At 50.8% G+C, this 16,612-nt stretch overlaps 7 protein-coding genes across 7 annotated transcripts; 2 read left to right on the top strand and 5 right to left on the bottom strand.

The window, feature by feature from the left end:
• Positions 1-459: 459 nt before the first annotated feature.
• Positions 460-2,667, top strand: rok1 (RNA-dependent ATPase ROK1; the record flags this gene model as incomplete). Its single annotated transcript, XM_053097106.1, has 1 exon — positions 460-2,667. One exon carries the CDS (start codon positions 460-462, stop codon positions 2,665-2,667), a length of 2,208 nt encoding a protein of 735 aa, XP_052959017.1.
• A 155-nt stretch (positions 2,668-2,822) lies between these two features.
• On the bottom strand, positions 2,823-3,723 carry KD926_002415 (uncharacterized protein; the record flags this gene model as incomplete). The annotated part of the gene is made up of 2 exons (XM_053097105.1): positions 2,823-3,398; positions 3,523-3,723. The coding sequence occupies 2 exons, from the start codon at positions 3,721-3,723 to the stop codon at positions 2,823-2,825; spliced, it is 777 nt and encodes a 258-aa protein (XP_052959016.1).
• A 586-nt stretch (positions 3,724-4,309) lies between these two features.
• On the bottom strand, positions 4,310-6,746 carry KD926_002414 (VPS28-domain-containing protein; the record flags this gene model as incomplete). Its single annotated transcript, XM_053097104.1, has 6 exons — positions 4,310-5,049; positions 5,120-5,386; positions 5,459-5,568; positions 5,894-6,297; positions 6,362-6,598; positions 6,657-6,746. 6 exons carry the CDS (start codon positions 6,744-6,746, stop codon positions 4,310-4,312), a joined length of 1,848 nt encoding a protein of 615 aa, XP_052959015.1.
• Positions 6,747-7,043: 297 nt separating this feature from the next.
• KD926_002413 (mRNA-binding ribosome synthesis protein NOC2) lies at positions 7,044-9,431 on the top strand (the record flags this gene model as incomplete). Its single annotated transcript, XM_053097103.1, has 1 exon — positions 7,044-9,431. One exon carries the CDS (start codon positions 7,044-7,046, stop codon positions 9,429-9,431), a length of 2,388 nt encoding a protein of 795 aa, XP_052959014.1.
• A 509-nt stretch (positions 9,432-9,940) lies between these two features.
• Positions 9,941-11,877, bottom strand: KD926_002412 (putative potassium transporter; the record flags this gene model as incomplete). Its single annotated transcript, XM_053097101.1, has 7 exons — positions 9,941-10,511; positions 10,567-10,601; positions 10,678-10,688; positions 10,745-10,813; positions 10,869-11,037; positions 11,089-11,254; positions 11,342-11,877. 7 exons carry the CDS (start codon positions 11,875-11,877, stop codon positions 9,941-9,943), a joined length of 1,557 nt encoding a protein of 518 aa, XP_052959013.1.
• A 1,446-nt stretch (positions 11,878-13,323) lies between these two features.
• KD926_002411 (cyclic pyranopterin monophosphate synthase) lies at positions 13,324-14,010 on the bottom strand (the record flags this gene model as incomplete). The annotated part of the gene is made up of 1 exon (XM_053097100.1): positions 13,324-14,010. The coding sequence occupies one exon, from the start codon at positions 14,008-14,010 to the stop codon at positions 13,324-13,326; it is 687 nt and encodes a 228-aa protein (XP_052959012.1).
• Positions 14,011-14,298: 288 nt separating this feature from the next.
• Positions 14,299-15,666, bottom strand: KD926_002410 (molybdopterin cofactor biosynthetic protein; the record flags this gene model as incomplete). Its single annotated transcript, XM_053097099.1, has 1 exon — positions 14,299-15,666. The coding sequence occupies one exon, from the start codon at positions 15,664-15,666 to the stop codon at positions 14,299-14,301; it is 1,368 nt and encodes a 455-aa protein (XP_052959011.1).
• Positions 15,667-16,612: the final 946 nt, after the last annotated feature.

Raw genomic sequence — 16,612 nt, 5'->3', positions numbered from 1 at the left:
GCGCATTGCCATCCGCTGGTCCGTGATTTTAATAGGAAGTGCCATTGTAGAAGGTTTAAAGTGCAGCGAGTGGCCCCCTAATGATTATGGACATTGTAGATGTTATGAAGGGGGAAGTAACAGTCCTACAGTCGTGAGGAGGTCAATGGCATGGTTATGAAGAGCTTTTGCCTTTCTTCTTTGCTGAATCCCATGGAAATCACTGATTTCTGCTGTTTTGATCTGTTGACACCTGCAAAAACCGGCAAACAAAACGACGGGCGGTTCCTCCCCTCTGATTGGTCCGTGCGCAAAAGAATTTCTGCCTCGGACTTTTTTTTCTTTCTCTCTTTTTTTTATATTGGAACGTTCTCTTCCCCCCTTATAGTTCAACCAGTTTGATTTAACCCCCCGGAGTAGTGAACTGCTCGACAAGCGCCAGCTTGCATGGTCGTCTAATTCTCCTGCACCGGTAATAAAATGGATGCATTTAAGCTATTAACGCGGTCCGCCAAGTTCAAGACTGGTGCGGCTTCATCGTCGGCGCAAACTCTTCCTTCCAAGGGCAAGGCCGAGACCCCCCAGCTTTTCCACAATGCCGAAGCCGACAAGCTCGTTGCAGAGCAAAATTCGGGGAAAAAGCGAAAAAGGGGCCCTGTGGGGGATGATGAGCCTCGATCTGAAGATGAAGCGGATCTAGACTTTTTTGGATCCGGGAAAGGCTCTTCGGTAGCTAAAGCAACAAAGAAGGACCAGGTCGAATCGTCTCACCAGGATGAGGCTTCTGGAGATGAGGAGGACGACTCTATGGATGAAGTGCAGCGCCGAACTATTCTGAATGCGCACAAGATCAAGGTGACGGATCTGCGTGACCTGGAAGAGATCCAGCAGGTGCAAGTACCAACCGAAGAGCCGAAGAAAAAGAAGAAGAAGAAGCAGCAGAAAGAGGAAGCGTCTCAGACTCTCACGAAGAAGGAACAGAAGAAGGCACGCCGACTGTTCCCGCAACCGCTTGTCTCTTTCAAGGAATTGCGCTCCAAGTACAAGATTTCGAGGCGCCTTGCAGAGAACATCGCCGAACAAGGGTTTACTGTACCTACGGAGGTGCAATTGGGAACCCTCCCTCTACTGCTCGGAGAGCCTACCGCGCCCCAGAAGCCAAAGACGGAAGAAACGGTTGAGCCGGATCTTCTAGTTGTAGCGCCTACTGGAAGCGGCAAAACCCTGTCATTCTTGATTCCAGTCATCAATAAGATCGTTCGACACCATCACGAGCAGCAAGAAGAACGTGGTATTTTCTCTATCGTTGTTGCCCCGACCAAGGAGCTTGCGGGGCAGATTGTCAACGAGGGGCGAAAACTGGTCCAGGGAACCGGCGTGAAGATCACGCTGATGAAGAAGGGAATGCAGGTGGCGGAACGCACGAATGAGTCTGCGAGTGGTACCGATGATGTTCTGAATGAAGACAGCTCAGATGCATCGGAGTCGGAGGACGAAGGAAACGCTCCGGAAAAGAAGAGCAAGAACAAGGCGGCTGTGACCAAGAGCGATATCATTGTTACAACACCTCTGCTTCTAGTCAATGCACTAACCGAACACCGAACAAAGCCCTTGGCTTCCCTGCCCCTGGTGAGGAACATTGTGCTGGACGAAGCAGATGTCCTTCTTGACCCTCTCTTCCGCGAACAGACTCTTGATATCTGGCGTGCATGCACGCACCCAGAGCTTCGTGCGAGTCTTTGGTCTGCTACAATGGGGTCAAATATCGAAGATCTTACCAAATCGTTGATTAAAGAGCGTAAAGAGACCTCTGCGCAAACCAAATCCTACCCTTTGATCCGCCTCGTCGTCGGCCTGAAAGACTCCGCAATCCCCAACATCCAACACAAGCTGGTCTATGCTGCAACGGAACAAGGAAAGCTCCTGGGTCTCCGACAGCTGCTTCGTCCTTCGGCAGCGGCAGCCTCCGATGTGCGCCTTCGCCCACCGTTCTTGATTTTCACGCAAACCATTCCCCGAGCAGTGGCGTTACAATCCGAATTACGTTACGACATTCCTCCAGAGGCCGGTGGCTCTTCCCGGATAGCCGTTCTTCACTCCGAAATGTCGGACGGCCAGCGCTCCGAGATCATGAAGGACTTCCGTAAAGGCGAGATTTGGATTCTTGTCACGACGGACCTTTTAGCTCGTGGAGTTGACTTCCGAGGCATCAACGGTGTCGTGAATTACGATATCCCGAACTCTGCGGCAGTGTATGTCCACCGAGTCGGAAGAACCGGACGAGCCGGCCGCGAAGGTGGCGTTGCAGTCACCTACTACACGAAAGAGGACATTCCCTACGTCAAGAGTATTGCCAACATCATCGATGTTAGTGAGAAACTACGAGGAACCGAGGGCGAAAAGTCCGTCCAAAAGTGGCTGTTGGATTCTTTGCCCGACCTTAGCAAGAAGAACAAAAAAGAGCTTAAAAAACACGGTGTCAAGGCCAGACAAACAAACTCCAACGTTAACGAAGGCGATAAAAAGCACAACCGGACCAAGATCAGCACCAAGAGTGGCTTTGAACGACGGATGGAGAATAAGAAGAAAGGTGCTATCACGGCTAGTCGCAACAGGAAGTCTACAGGAAACCCTGCTGCAGAGCCTGTTGATAGTGACGGTGGCAGCTGGGATGGCCTGGATGATTAGGGATTTCCGGGTGTTTAGTTTCTGACAACACTTGGAGAAGCCAAGTTCCCTTACTATCATCATGTACAGTAACATTTCATTTAAAAAAGCTTTTATGATTCCCAATATCAAGAACGAGTGGAATACCCGGTGATCATTAGACATATAGAAATAAATCATGTATCATCATTAGTCTGCGCTTGCTGCTCTTGTTGAGCCTGCTGCGCTTTTGCTTGCTGAACAGCCCTCAATTGCTGCGCCGCATAGGCCGCCTGGAGCTGCTTGAACTTCTCCAGTTTCGCCTCTTGTAGATCCAGCACGGCTTGCGGGACCATTGACCTCTTCAAATTGATCGGCGCAAATGCATTGTCCAATTTCCCTTGTTCTTCAAGCACGCCCTCTAGATCGTCTCGATCTCGATCAAAGTACACGGCCCACGCCCCGTCCTCTTCCTGCACTGCGACAAACTGCCGGTTGCCTTCCAGGGTAATCGTCTTTTCTTCATCCGTCCAATCCCAAGGCCCAACGACGTGCTCCGCGCTCCCCGAGCGGTTCCCGTACTTGAGCTGGTGCGTTTCCTTGTCCGCGTAGATCCAATGCAGTAGAGGCGGGATGTGCGTCACACTGGTGACGAGTCCATTCCCTCGCTCCAGATGTTTCATATGGTCTAACTCGGGGTATTCGATGTAAAAGGCTTGCGTGGTATGGGAGGGTGTTGTGCGATTCGATTCCTCGGGGTCGTCCAGATAGATCTACAAAGTTGGTGATGCGCGACCAGTCAGCCAGCCGTCTTTTTGCCCCGCGCCCTCAATCAGAGACGTTGGATCGGCAAGTTTTGTATATCATAGGTATAATAGTGGACTTGCAAGTCCTTACCTTCTCATCCCTCACCACGAACCGTTTGCCATTCACCTCGCTGTCTTCTTGTGTCTCGCCGGCGCTTTCCACGTCGACGTGGAATTTTCGCATGCGCCGCTCGTCTTCCTTGCGCTGGTTGGCTTTGCGCTGTTCGCTGCTGGCTAGCGAAACGCCTGTTACCGTTGGGATGGCGGCTATTGTTAACAGACCGATGACCATTTTTGATAATGTCTGGGAGCTGGTCTGGTGGTGGGGGAGGGGTCAAGTGTCGGTGGAAGGAGTAGAACTTGAGATATTGGCAGAGTATTTATTAAAGAACTGGAGTTGTAAATATTTTGATATCTGTAGATCAATTTCTTGTGGACATCACTAAACGTTTTCCTTCATTTCATCGTGTCTGTCTTGATAATGTGGAGATAGACCCGAGCAGAAGAAATGATGGCGGCCGGCGACGTCATCGGACTGGCGCGCCACACGTGAGGTGGAGCGGGTGTTCAGGTGAACTTTTCCCTCTTTGTCCCTCGATCACTCGGTCAACCTTCACCTCAAAAGTCTCCTTTCGACCTCGTTCTTTTCATATGCACATTTGTACAAACACATAGAAACTTTGATTTTGCTAATTAATCAAACTTGAATGTTCATTCTGAGGATCTCTAACATCTAGTGCCTGTCTAACCTTCTAATCTATCTATCGCGACATGTATCTCTGATACTCTATCGTCGCTCGTGTATCGTTTATTCTCGTGACTTCGTGGATCCTGCCATATTCATGACGGATGGAGAGTGATGAGGGCCGGTGATCGATTTAGAGCTTCTCGCTCCACCCCCAGATGGACCACCAACACCGGACTGCAAGCGCTCCCCCGTCCGCCGACTCCCAGTCGTCATACCCGGTCTCTTCCCCCTCGCTGACCACCGCTAGCCCGATATCTGTCATCCGTTGTCGGAACTCCTGCACTTGGGGTAGGTATGCATCCCGCAGCGGCATCTCGACGACGACCCGAGCATCGAGTCCGGGACTGAGCCAGTGACCGATCGTATCAACCAGCCATTTTGGGTGTTTGGGCGAGTATAGAGGATCGGCGGCTAGGATGAGATCATATTTCTCCTCGGGGGTTGGGAGCGGCTCGGGATCAACGGACCAATCGAGGACTCCCGTCGTGACTCGTGCATTGGATGTGGTCAACAGTTCGACATTGAGAGCTGCATTGTGGGCCAGATTGGGAACAATGACGGGGAGATCGGTGAGATGGACGGAAGCGGACTCTCCGTGGATGGCGGCAAAGGCAAGTCCCACGAGTCCGGTCCCCGATCCCAGTTCCAGCGCGCGCAGAGTCCGGTCGGTCTTCGGGATCGTGGCCGTGGACGGGACCAACGGCGGTGTGGACTCCAGAACGGAGTGAAGTCGCTGGGAGAGGAGATATGAGGACACCCATGTTTTCATTCCCAGGTTATCAGCGGTCAAGGAGGGCTCGTGCAGGGTCAAGGTAAGTTCTTCGCCCGAGAGGTTTTGCACAGTGAAGACTCGGGACATGGCAGGCATTGCTATTTGGAAAACCAGGGGTTAGAGCCAACCACACAGTAAAGAAAGAGCACGGAAACGTTTCCCGCGTACCAGTTCGGCCACACCGCTCGCTGAGTCGAGCCGAGGTGGCATCCCAGACTGCCTCTCGCAATTCGTCGGTATCGAGCCATGAAAGCGGACTCGAGATGATCGTTGTTAGATAACGGGTTATACCGGCCGGGTGAACGCTGCGAACCTTCGCCGCTTCCTGAATTTTAGAAGTCGTGCCGAAAGTGCGTGGTTTAATGGCTAGGAGGTCGAGGGCTCGTAGGATCTCGGTGCCGGAAGGCTTGGTATGGATTTGAGGCATGTCGAGCACTGAAGAAGGACTTATCAGTGCCTATCACGCCTATCTATCAAGGAGCACACTCAAGAGTGTGTGACACCTACCATGGAGAGGCTCCTCGGGTTCAGCACTGATCATGTTGGGCGAATGTAGCAGAGCAAATGCAAAAGTGTGTGTTATAAGTTCCAAGATGGGCGCGCCGACAGGACCAGATCTTCTCTTATCCAGCCGGAGGATAAACGGCGAACCTGTGGCAAACGGCAAAATTGGGGGATGTCCGGCCCCAGGCACCAAAAAAAAAGTCGTGATCGCCCAAAAAGGAAAGGCCTGCCGGCAAATGTTCCGCGGATCGGATCCGCTCCGGCCTAAACTTATCTTTTTCGTTCCTCTATCTCATCGATGAAGGGGCAAAAAGAAATAACAAAAACAAAAGAAGAGTATCGTAAAAAGACAATGATCCCCGGTTGCTCAACGACAACGCTATTAACGCCGGTTCCCCGCATTAACCAACTACGATATGATAGATCGGACGAGTTCACCCTAATGTGGACTTGAAACCTTGATATGCCTGCTCGATATCAAACGCCAGTTCTCTGGCTTGTTCTTCACTCAGCTCTTCCGTCGCACGCATTTGATTCAAAGCGATCAGCCACTGGATGATCTTTCCTCGGTTCTCAAAGTCCCCATCAGTCACCTTATTAACCGACTGGATAACTTCCGAGAGCAGCGGATGCAAAGCATCTTTGGAGACCATGTTTAGTTTCAGCGCATCTAAGAAGGTGATGAAGTTCTCCGTGGCCGTTAAAATCAGACTGCCCGAGGCGCCCGCCGCAGGACCAGCTGCTGCGGCGCCCATGTTGGCTGCCGGCGTAGAGTGGGAGGCTTGTTCGACCGTCGCGGGGAGACCGATGCGTAGACGTTCTGTAGCACGAGGGCATTCGAGCTAGATCGGAGAAATGAGAGGTTAAATTATAAGATTTGCCATAATTCACAGACATAGTACTCACGCCCCACGTCCGCTTGAATGTTTCCAGATCGACAAACTCCCTCGCGACTGCATCATCACCTAGACTAGACTTGTACTGCTTTAGTAGGCGAGTGCATGTTTCCGTGTACTCGACTTCTGTCACGACATCTTTAATGTAGGCCTTCTCTAGGCCATCCAGAGTCACGATAATACTGTAAATCTCGGCTAAGGATTCGTAGAGATCGCGTTCCGCAGAGCTCGAGGCGAGTTTAACTTCCTGGCGAGGACGCAGTTAGCCCAGCTGCCTACCAAACAGGCCGGACACTCTATCGTACCTCATCGAGATTGATGGACGCTGACAGCGCCGGATTAGGGGTGTAGCTATATGGTGTCGGCGCATACGCCAGAGGACGCTGAGCATACATGACGAGTAGTTACCGTGGACAGAGACCACAATCGATGTTCTGGAGCATATATGGGTCTAGCATTTGGAGTACATTCCATGTCGGGGGAATCTGAGGGGAAATGAAAGGCGGTCACCAATTTACGCCGGTCGGCACCGCCATTTTCTGCCCCGTCAATCTTCCCGAATTTTCTTTTTTTTTTTTCCAAAAAAAATTTCACCTCAGGGAAGCTCTCTTTGGAATTCATTTCCACTCCATTTTCATTGTCCTATTAATTTCATCCCAATCCATACCGTCGGATCGGGAACTCTTGGCACAATGGCTGGAGGTCAAAAGAAATCGACGAAAAAGTTCGAGAAGAAGCACCTGAAGGATGTGCTCGAACGTCGGAAAGAGTTTGCGAAGATCAAGCAGCGCAATCAGCTCAAAGATAAGCGCAGGGCTGACAATGCCAAAGTGAGGGAGAATGAAGAAGAGGGCGATGAGGAGAGTCGCGAGCAGGAGAAGAAGAAGCAGAACGCCTTTGCAGAAATGAACGTGGACGACTTCTTTTCGGGCGGATTCGACATTGCAGACGCCGATGCCGGCAAGGGCAAAAAGAAGGCCCAGAAGAAGGATGTCACCCCGAAAATCGGAAAGCGCAAGCGATCGGAAGAGCAGAAGGAGGATGAAGAAGCCTCTGAAGATTCTGGTAGCGAGGAAGAAGACGGACCGGCCGCTCAAAGCGACGACGAGGAGGGATCCGATTCCAGCGGGGTGGACGACTTTGAGGCGCACAAGGGCCAACTGGAAGCTCTGAAAGAGAAGGACCCGGCGTTCTACAAGTACCTGCAAGAAAACGATTCGGAACTGCTTGATTTCGGTGATCACGGGGACCTAGCGGAAGTCGACGAGCTGAGTGAAGAGGAGGATGAAGGACCGGTGAAGAAGAAGAAGAAGAAGGCCCAGAAGGACGAAGAGGAAGAGACAACGACGAGCAATACGATAACACTCGGAATGGTCCAGAAGTGGCAGAAGTTGATGGAAGAACAGAAATCTATCCGGGCCATGCGGCAAGCCGTTCTTGCTTTCCGTGCTGCGGCCTACGTGAACGAAGTGGAAGCCCAGGAGCAAAAATACTCGATTTCGGACCCGGAAGTGTATCACCAGGTTCTTGTCACCGCTCTCAGCAATATTCCTAAGGTCCTTTCGCATCATCTTCCGGTCAAGGAGACCGCGTCCGGCAAAGTCAAGCTGTCTCTCGATTCGAAGAAGTTCAAGACCCTCACGCCTCTCATCAAGTCGCACACGTCCTCCGTCTATCAGCTGCTCACGAATCTGTCCGATGAATCGACTCTCAAGCTGACCCTCTCTTCCGTCGAGCCTATGCTTCCCTACCTCCTCCAGTTCCGGAAGCTCCTTAAGGTTCTTGTGAAGACGATTGTCGCGATCTGGGCGGACGTTTCCACCGCAGAAGCCACTCGAATCACAGCCTTCCTTCTGCTGCGGCGATTGATGGTGATCGGTGATTCTGGACTCAAGGAGTCTGTTCTCAAGGCCTCCTATGAGGGCGTTGTGAAGGGTAGCCGAAACACCACCGTGCACACTCTCCCCGGCGTGAACCTAATGAAGAACTCGGCTGCCGAGCTCTGGGGCATCGACCAGAATGTCTCCTACACCGCAGGCTTCAACTTCATCCGCCAACTCGCCATTCATCTCCGCAGCAGCATTACCAACACCTCCAAGGAGTCGTACAAGACCATCTACAACTGGCAATACGTCCACTCGCTCGACTTCTGGTCCCGTGTCCTCTCCCAGCACTGCGACGGCCTCGTCGAAGCCAAGCTCGGCAAGCAGTCCGCGGTGCGTCCTCTCATCTACCCTGTTGTCCAGATCACCCTCGGTGCGATGCGCCTCATTCCCACGGCGCAATACCTCCCCCTTCGTTTCCAGATGATCCGATCTCTCCTTCGTCTCTCCCGCGCCACGGGAACCTACATCCCCCTCGCCTCCGCGCTCGTCGAGGTTCTCAACCTCGCCGAGATGCGCAAGCCTCCTAAATCCAGCACTCTCAAACAACTCGACTTCAACACCACGATCCGCGCGCCGAAATCCTACCTCCGTACGCGTGTTTACCAGGACGGCGTCGGCGAGCAAGTTGCCGAGCTCCTCTCCGAGTTCTTCGTCCTATGGACCAAGCACATCGCTTTCCCCGAACTCTCCGTTCCCGTCGTCGTCTCCCTGAAGCGCTGGCTGAAGCAGGTCAGCTCGCGCTCCGGCGGCAACAAGAACGCCAAGGTCAACCAGAGCATCCTGCTTCTGGTGCAGAAGGTCGAGGCCAATGCCAAGTGGATCGAGCAGCGCAGACTCAGCGTCACATATACCCCTCGAAGCCGGGCGGAGGTAGAGACTTTCCTGAAGGATGTGGAGTGGGAGTCGACCCCGCTGGGTGCGTTCGTCAAGTCGCAGAGGAAGATGCGTGAGGAGCGAGCCATCCTCGTGGAACAGTCACGACGTGAGGAAGAGAAGCGGAGAGCCGAGGATAAGGAAGCCGATAAGAATGCTTACATGGACGAGGGGGCGGTTAGTGCCAACGATGATGAAAGTGACGGTGAGGAGGACGGCGAGGATGCGGACTCCTCTGGCGATGAGAACGAAGAGGAAGAGGAAGAGGAAGAAGAGGAGGAAGATGAAGACGAGGATGAAATGGAGATGGAAGACGAGTAAACTTGCTCATCTGCCCGTCTTTACTCTATTCTATTATTTCCCCCCCTTTGTATGTAACTATCGGTATCTGGTTCCCTATACCTTGGTCCCAACGATAATAGCCATGTGGGACATGAGTTCTATTTCATTTTGTTCGTACCAATACAAAAGTTCAATTTGGAAAACTACAAAACAAATAATGCCAGTATATAATTTGCTTAGGATGCAAGATGCATATTGCAAATACCATAACTCAATCCGAGAAAACGCATACATACCACTATGAATAACGATCCATACATACATAGCTTACACGAATTCGCGTCAAGACAGAACTTGCAAAAATTCAGAAAAGTAATAAACGATAGAATAAGCAAGAAGGCAGAAACAAACAATAGAATAAGGTCAAAAACTTTTATGTGTCGTGGTTGCACAGGAATTATGCGAACCAACAATAATCACACCGGAAAGACAGAAACCTGTTTCCCTGAGTCGCACGAAGTGGCAGGAAAGGTACTCAACGTGCTGTGTTACACAGTTCCCATAGGCATTTTCTCAACGCCCCAAGTACGCGATTGTTCACGCCTCAGAGCAGCGTCTTCCTCCTCCGCCCAGGCAAGATTTTCGTTAGGCAGCATGATTGCGCGGTCGATCGCAACGGGAAGACCCCGATGCCGACCACGGATGGTGACGGCCGCAAGGATCAGCCTGCTGATGGGATGGCACACGCCAACAAAGGAGGCATTGGTGCCGGGATAGCCAACGCTGACACCGACGCAGCCGTAAGCGGTAACAGTCTCGAATAGGATATTGAAAGTCGAGTACCCGACGGGATCGCGTTTGAAGTTGGACGATTCGGCGATAGCAATGAACAGCACAGCAAGAGCAATCCACCAAATATCGTGGCTGAGCTGGGACCGCAACTGCTGGTGGACAAAATAGCTGCGCGATGATTCTTTGGGGTACACGCCCTCTCGACCGAGGAGCCGGTGCCGGACCAGATCAATGACTGCACTGGAGTAGGTGCGATACTCGAACGCTTCGTGCGGCTCGTCGTGGGCGTAAACTCCAAGAGAGCGTTCTTCGTATACGTTCGTGTTTCTTGGGCCATATTAGCAAGACCCAATCGTAATTTCATGAGCGAGGTGTGACAAACCTGATGGTCACTAGGACAGGGTATGCCGACACATACTGGATAGCTGGTTAGTAAAGGCTTTAACAAGGATAGCATGGTATCAACATATCCTATCGGGCAGATAATACTAACCATCATGAGAACTAGCGAATTCCAAAGTTAGTTAAAGTTAAGCCTTTATTACCAGATATTTCCTTACCATATAAAACAAGCAGACCCTGGCGAAGGTCGGCAATAGTGACCACATAGAATCCTCCAGCACGAACGGCTTCAAATCCATGTATATTAGCAGAATACGATGTGGCCTGGTAGCGAGAACGTACCCAAAGCTTGGAATAGTCCATCCAAGATTCGATAGCCTGTCGGCAATGCCTCAATCTCTTTATTGCCGATTGCGAGCAGTTCGAACATGGCCCAATCAATGCCGTTCAAAAAGATGATAGTTCCCAGCAAGTACCACGTGTGTCGAGCGGGAAAAAGATTTGTATATACCTGGTATGTTGTTAGCATGAACTTTACGGGTACCATTCTCGTTTCACATACTCTTCGAGGGTGGTCCAAAATGAAATCCAGGGTAACCTTCCATGTTTCCCAATTCGGTCGGTTGGGGATCAGCCGCCTCATGGTCCAGATGATGAATCTCAAGAAACAAGGATAAAGTGTATTGCCGGCCAGGATCAACATCCCCATGGTGATGAGCGGATAAACGCTAGAGACGGGTCAGCAAAGTTCAGCAGTCTGAGGCTAGTGACAGTACTTTGTTTGCAGAGCGGTCATGTTAGCATCCAAAAGAGACATGCCACTGTTCACAAACGCCGATACGGCGAAAAACGCCCCGGTCCAGAAGGGCGACAAGCCATTTTCGCGGGCAATATTCGGATGGTTTGCTTCCAGCCAGCCCCCCATTCCGATAATGCCAAAAAGCATGAACAACAACCAGTATAGAAACACTATGACCGACAAGAAAGAGATGGCCCGATATTCAACACCGCCAAGCTTCTCCCGTTCTTCGGGGGACAGGCCATGGAACTGAGAGTTTCGGGAGATAAGGCCTTTCGATGCAAAATATTTCTGCGTCCCCTGGAGCATGCCCTTGAAGCGGGAGACCTCATCCTCTTTGTCTTGGAGTACAGCCAGGCTTGGGGGAACATCTCTGGGGTGATTGTTCAAGTCTGGTCGAGCTCCAATGCCCACCATTGGAAACATTCGATGGGAATGGTGGTGCGAGCGTGGTCGCAAATGGCCGAGCGTAACCTGATCATCATCCATCCAGCGAATACGGTCGTCGTTTTCTGGGATGGCGGAAGCCTCTATAGACACGGTGCCGGTCATTGCAGGGACTTTGGTATCATGAGTTTTCAAGGCCGCTAATTGCTGGCGATGCTCATTGCAAGCGGTATCCGCTCTGGCTGGGTCGGTCAAGACCGATCGACGAAATAGGCTTTTTTGTGCCCGTTCCTTTGAAATGCCTTGAAACTTCAACTCAAAAGCTCTCTTCCTGACGAATAGAACCGTGCATGATATGGGGATTGCATGTCCCAGGAACAGAAGCACAAAAAGAATGCTTTGTTGAAAAGAGTTTAGTGAAGATAAGTCCACCTGGAGAACAAAGGGTCAGCTTATAAGTTGTCGCCTGTGCAGTGCAAATCTTACGGTGTTTAGACCAGCCCCTGTCATCGCACTGACGCACATGAATAAGGCATCGACGTATGCAACGCTGCGAGACGGAGTTGCAGTTCCCCAGAAAATAGCGCTGCATATTAACGGCGTCACGAGAAAGTGAGCATAGTGGAGGGTGATAAAATTAAATGGGGGCAGCAACGCCATCAGGCATTGGGCAAGCGGCCGAAAACGACCTTGAACTATAAGAATGGAGTTAGTTGTTGCACAACAAGCTGGTGTCTGCATGGCTTTTCTAGCAAGGGAGACTCCAGGAGAGTGCTGACAAGAATGTAGAAGGGGGAGGGCTATATGTACCCGTCATTTTCAATGCAAGTGATCCCAGAAATATAGACCGAGTGATATAGAAAAATCACAGTTCCAATAAGGTTTGAGCCTATGAAAAGGCTACAGGGGGGTGGGATGTATCGGAAAATAGAGAGTGCAGAATCATGGACTATCGGCGATGATAAGGTAGGTGATCGGGGCAGCACACCGCTACCCACAGGGATTTTGGAAAAAATGGAATGTTCTTAATCTCGGCCTTGTCCTATGGTTCATTGTTTGAAGCTGATGGAAACTGTGATTGAGCGTGATGGATTTAAACCACAAAGAAGGCTGCTGGTTTGACTGAAATATAGAGCGTAGAATGCAAATACTGCTGGGGTAGGCAATAAGACAAGCTAGTTGCATGAATAATGTGATTGGGAATGTGGAAAGTTGTTTATTCGGTCTCCTTGGGGAAGATTTGGCTGGGTTTTAACGGACAACAAGCGTGTGTTATTCCATTTCAACGGTTTTCTCAAAGTCAAGATGATAGTCTGTATTGGAAGATTGTTGCGGAAATGATTGAGAGAAGAAAGGGAAAAAAAGAGGAAGGAAAATAAAAAAGAGGGAAACGAGGGAAAAAAAAAGAAAAATAAAGTCGCGGCAAGATGGCGGTGGAGCGGAACCGAATCGAGTCATGAACAACGGCTGACGATCCGCTTAGCGCTGTTCTTGACTTTTCCACCATAAGGCTGGCCACTACTGCATGTTTGACCAGGGTTCGTGATTCATTTCACGGAATTATGCATATATAGTAGTTATATACATACATACAGATCTAGATACTTCCATTCATCTTCCCTCCGACTCCACCTCGCTCACCTCGTTCTTGCGAATCCAATGTCCACTCTTGCCGCCTTTCTTTTCCAACAGCTGCACGCCGCCCACCACCATCCCTTTGTCCACGGCTTTGAGCATATCGTACACCGTCAGCGCAGCTCCCATTGTCGCGGTCATGGCTTCCATTTCCACCCCCGTTCGGCCGAGGCAGCTCACCGTAGCCACGACTCGCATTGCCCCATGTTTCGTCGACTCGTCCGCTCCCTTCTCGGACGGCAAGGGATCAATTAACTTGACGTCTACCTCAACTCCCGTGATCCCGATACCTGGATGACATAACGGAATGAGATCAGGCGTCTTCTTGGCCGCCATGATACCGGCGATGCGAGCAACGCTGAACACGTCTCCTTTTCGAGTCCCTCGGCCCTCGCGAAGCAACTCCCATGGGCGGGGGTTGGAGAAGCTCACTATGCAGCTGGCAGTTGCAAGTCTTTCCGTGACTGGCTTTTTGCTGATCTTGGTCATGTGGACATTTTGTGAAGGTGTAAGATGCGGCAGATCCGGATCAGATGCAGTAGGAAGAGAGCTCGAATCGGCCTCGCCCGTATTCTGATCGCCCGTTTCGGTTGTACCTGGGGTCTCGCGGCGGCCATGATAAGCACGGATTTGCGTTGCGCTCGATGTACCGGGTTGAATCATGTATGTTGGAAGATTGAACCAAGGCGTACCCCTCCTCAATGGCATCGTTGAGTGTCCGTATGAAAAAATGGAATTTTCCATGCGCGCGTTATCTATTCTTATCTATTAGTATGCCCGAGAGAAAAAGAACGGCACGCATTCCAAGTACAACCAGACCAAAGCTTAGCAGAATCAATGCCTACTTATAGTCTAGGGAAACTGAATCCGTTCCATTAAATTCGTAGATGTCATCATTCGTAACATTTGTTCGCCTGAAACCACCGTAGAAAAAATAGCATAGGGTTGCGCCTACCCACCAATGAGTATCATGGGCCTGTTCTTCATGTTCTCCAGTTTGCCGATGCCAGCATGTTTTGCCTTCTTCCGTTTGACCGCCATGCCAATGATGTCCAGTAGTTCTTGCTCTCTCTGATTTACCAAGCCACCCTGCTCACCAAGAGCCACCAGCTCGGCGGCTTCAAGGAGTCGCAACTCCTTCAATATCGTCTCGTCGATTGGTTCCCCGTTGTTCTCCTTGCGGATAATGTCGCGCAATGAGACCTCGGCGTTACCAAACAAACAAACTTTCAGGTTCCCATCGCAAGTGATACGGAGTCGATTGCAGGTGCCGCAGAAATTGTGTGTCATGCTAGTGATAAATCCAATGCGGCCTTCAAACCCCGGCACTTGGTAGGTTTTGCTGGTGTCGTTTTTATGATCGGTCACTTTCTCCAGTGCTGGGTATTTTTCGCGGATGATTGCCAGCATTTCCTGATACGAAACCATCTTCTGCTGGTTCCACTTATTACCATCGAAGGGCATGTATTCAATGAAGCGCACTTCAATGGGGCTTTCACGCCCCATTTCGACGAACGGGAGGATCTCCCGATCATTGAGCCCGCGCATCACAACGCAGTTGATCTTCAATTTAATGCCCGCGCCCATCTTGTTCAGTTTCAAGATCTTATCGATGCTCTTCATTACGGCATCGAGGCCCTTTCTCCTTGTCATCAGCTGGAACTGGAACGGATCCAACGTGTCAAGACTAAGGTTGACGCCGGTCAGTCCAGCCTCCACCATGGGCTCGAGCTTGCGATGTAGCGATATCCCATTCGTCGTCAAACACAGCTCCCGAAGACCATTGCGCCGTAGGTCTCCGATCGACTGCATTAAAGGGACTATGTCTTTCCGGACTGTTGGCTCTCCGCCGGTCAAGCGGATTTTGGTCACACCTTGCGAGACGAAGAGGGACGAGAGATAGACAATCTCGGGGGAGGTAAGAAGACGAGCTGGCGGGGAAAGCTGCACTCCTTCCTCTGGCATACAGTATAGGCAACGCAGGTTACAGCGCTCAGTGACGCTGATTCGAAGGTAATCATGTTGACGGTTGAAGGTATCTGTCAGAAACTCGGAGAACGGCTTTGGAGTTTTTAGAGCAGTCCAGCGCGAAGACGCGGGTTGTCGAGTGGTGTCGGGGTTCGGAAAATATGTAGCCGACGCACTTTGAGCATCACCGTTCTCGAGTTTCTTGGTCGTCGAGCTCGTGCCATGAGGTCGAAGGAGCGAAGGCGTTCGTTTCCCGCCGGGCGGTGTTCGGACAGTAGAGTTGCGGGGAAACCTGACCGGTGAGAAGAGCAAGGGCACAAACCGTCCTCTGGGCAACATGAATTCAGTCATTCTCAGTAAAAACTCTGCTTAACGGTGGCCAGCACAGGGCTGATTCCTGTATTCCCCAAGAGGACATGGGGTAGAAGTAAAATATATATAAGAGGGTGGCGTAGGAAAGGTTTAAGAAGGGATGGAGAGAGAGGAGAGAGATAGCGCTCTTTCGTAAGAGCTCGTCGCAGCGGAGGCTTATCAATCCCCGCCCGAAGAGTGGGGATGACTCATCCGTGCAGGATCCGTTAACGTATTTCCCCACCGAGTCGGCCACACCACCGAGTCGGCCACCTCATTAAAAATCTACGCGTTTTATCGCCCTACCCAATTCAACCATCTTTCATGCCTCCAAAAGCGCGTCAAAATTCGAGAAATTTAGCGGGGCAGGAGGGAAGACTTCTACTTGCTATTTCTGCTTTAAAAAATCAGGAAATCTGCAATATTCGTGAAACAGCGCGTATTTACAATGTGCCTCGTTCTACCTTGCAAGATCGACTACGCGGAAAGACAACACGCTCAGAAACACGTGCCAATAGTCATAAATTGACTCAAAATGAAGAGGAATCGCTTGTACAATGGATTCTATCGCTGGATCGACGCGGAGCGCCTCCCCGGCCGTCCCATATACAAGAAATGGCTGATATTCTTCTTACTGCGCGCGGTTCGATGCCAATTCAAACAGTCAGAGAGAACTGGATCTCTAAATTTATTAAATGACGTAATGAGCTAAAAACACGCTATACTCGACGCTACAATTTTTGACGAGCGAAATGCGAAGACCCTAAGATTATTAGGGAGTGATTTGATCGCGTACAAATCACTATAATGTAGCATGGGATCGCACAGGAAGATATCTACAATTTTGACGAGACTGGCTTCGCTATAGGTCTAGTAGCTACTGCTCAATTAGTTACTAGAGCCGATTATTATGGAAAGGCATCTCTCGTACAGCCAGGCAATCGAG

The sequence above is a fragment of the Aspergillus affinis genome, assembly GCF_023601865.1.
Source record: "Aspergillus affinis strain CMG 70 chromosome Unknown NODE_14_length_433147_cov_86_863592, whole genome shotgun sequence".
Classification (NCBI taxonomy): Eukaryota; Fungi; Ascomycota; class Eurotiomycetes; order Eurotiales; family Aspergillaceae; genus Aspergillus; species Aspergillus affinis.
Note: the sequence above shows the minus strand (reverse complement) of the source record. Positions and strands in the feature narration are given on the sequence as shown.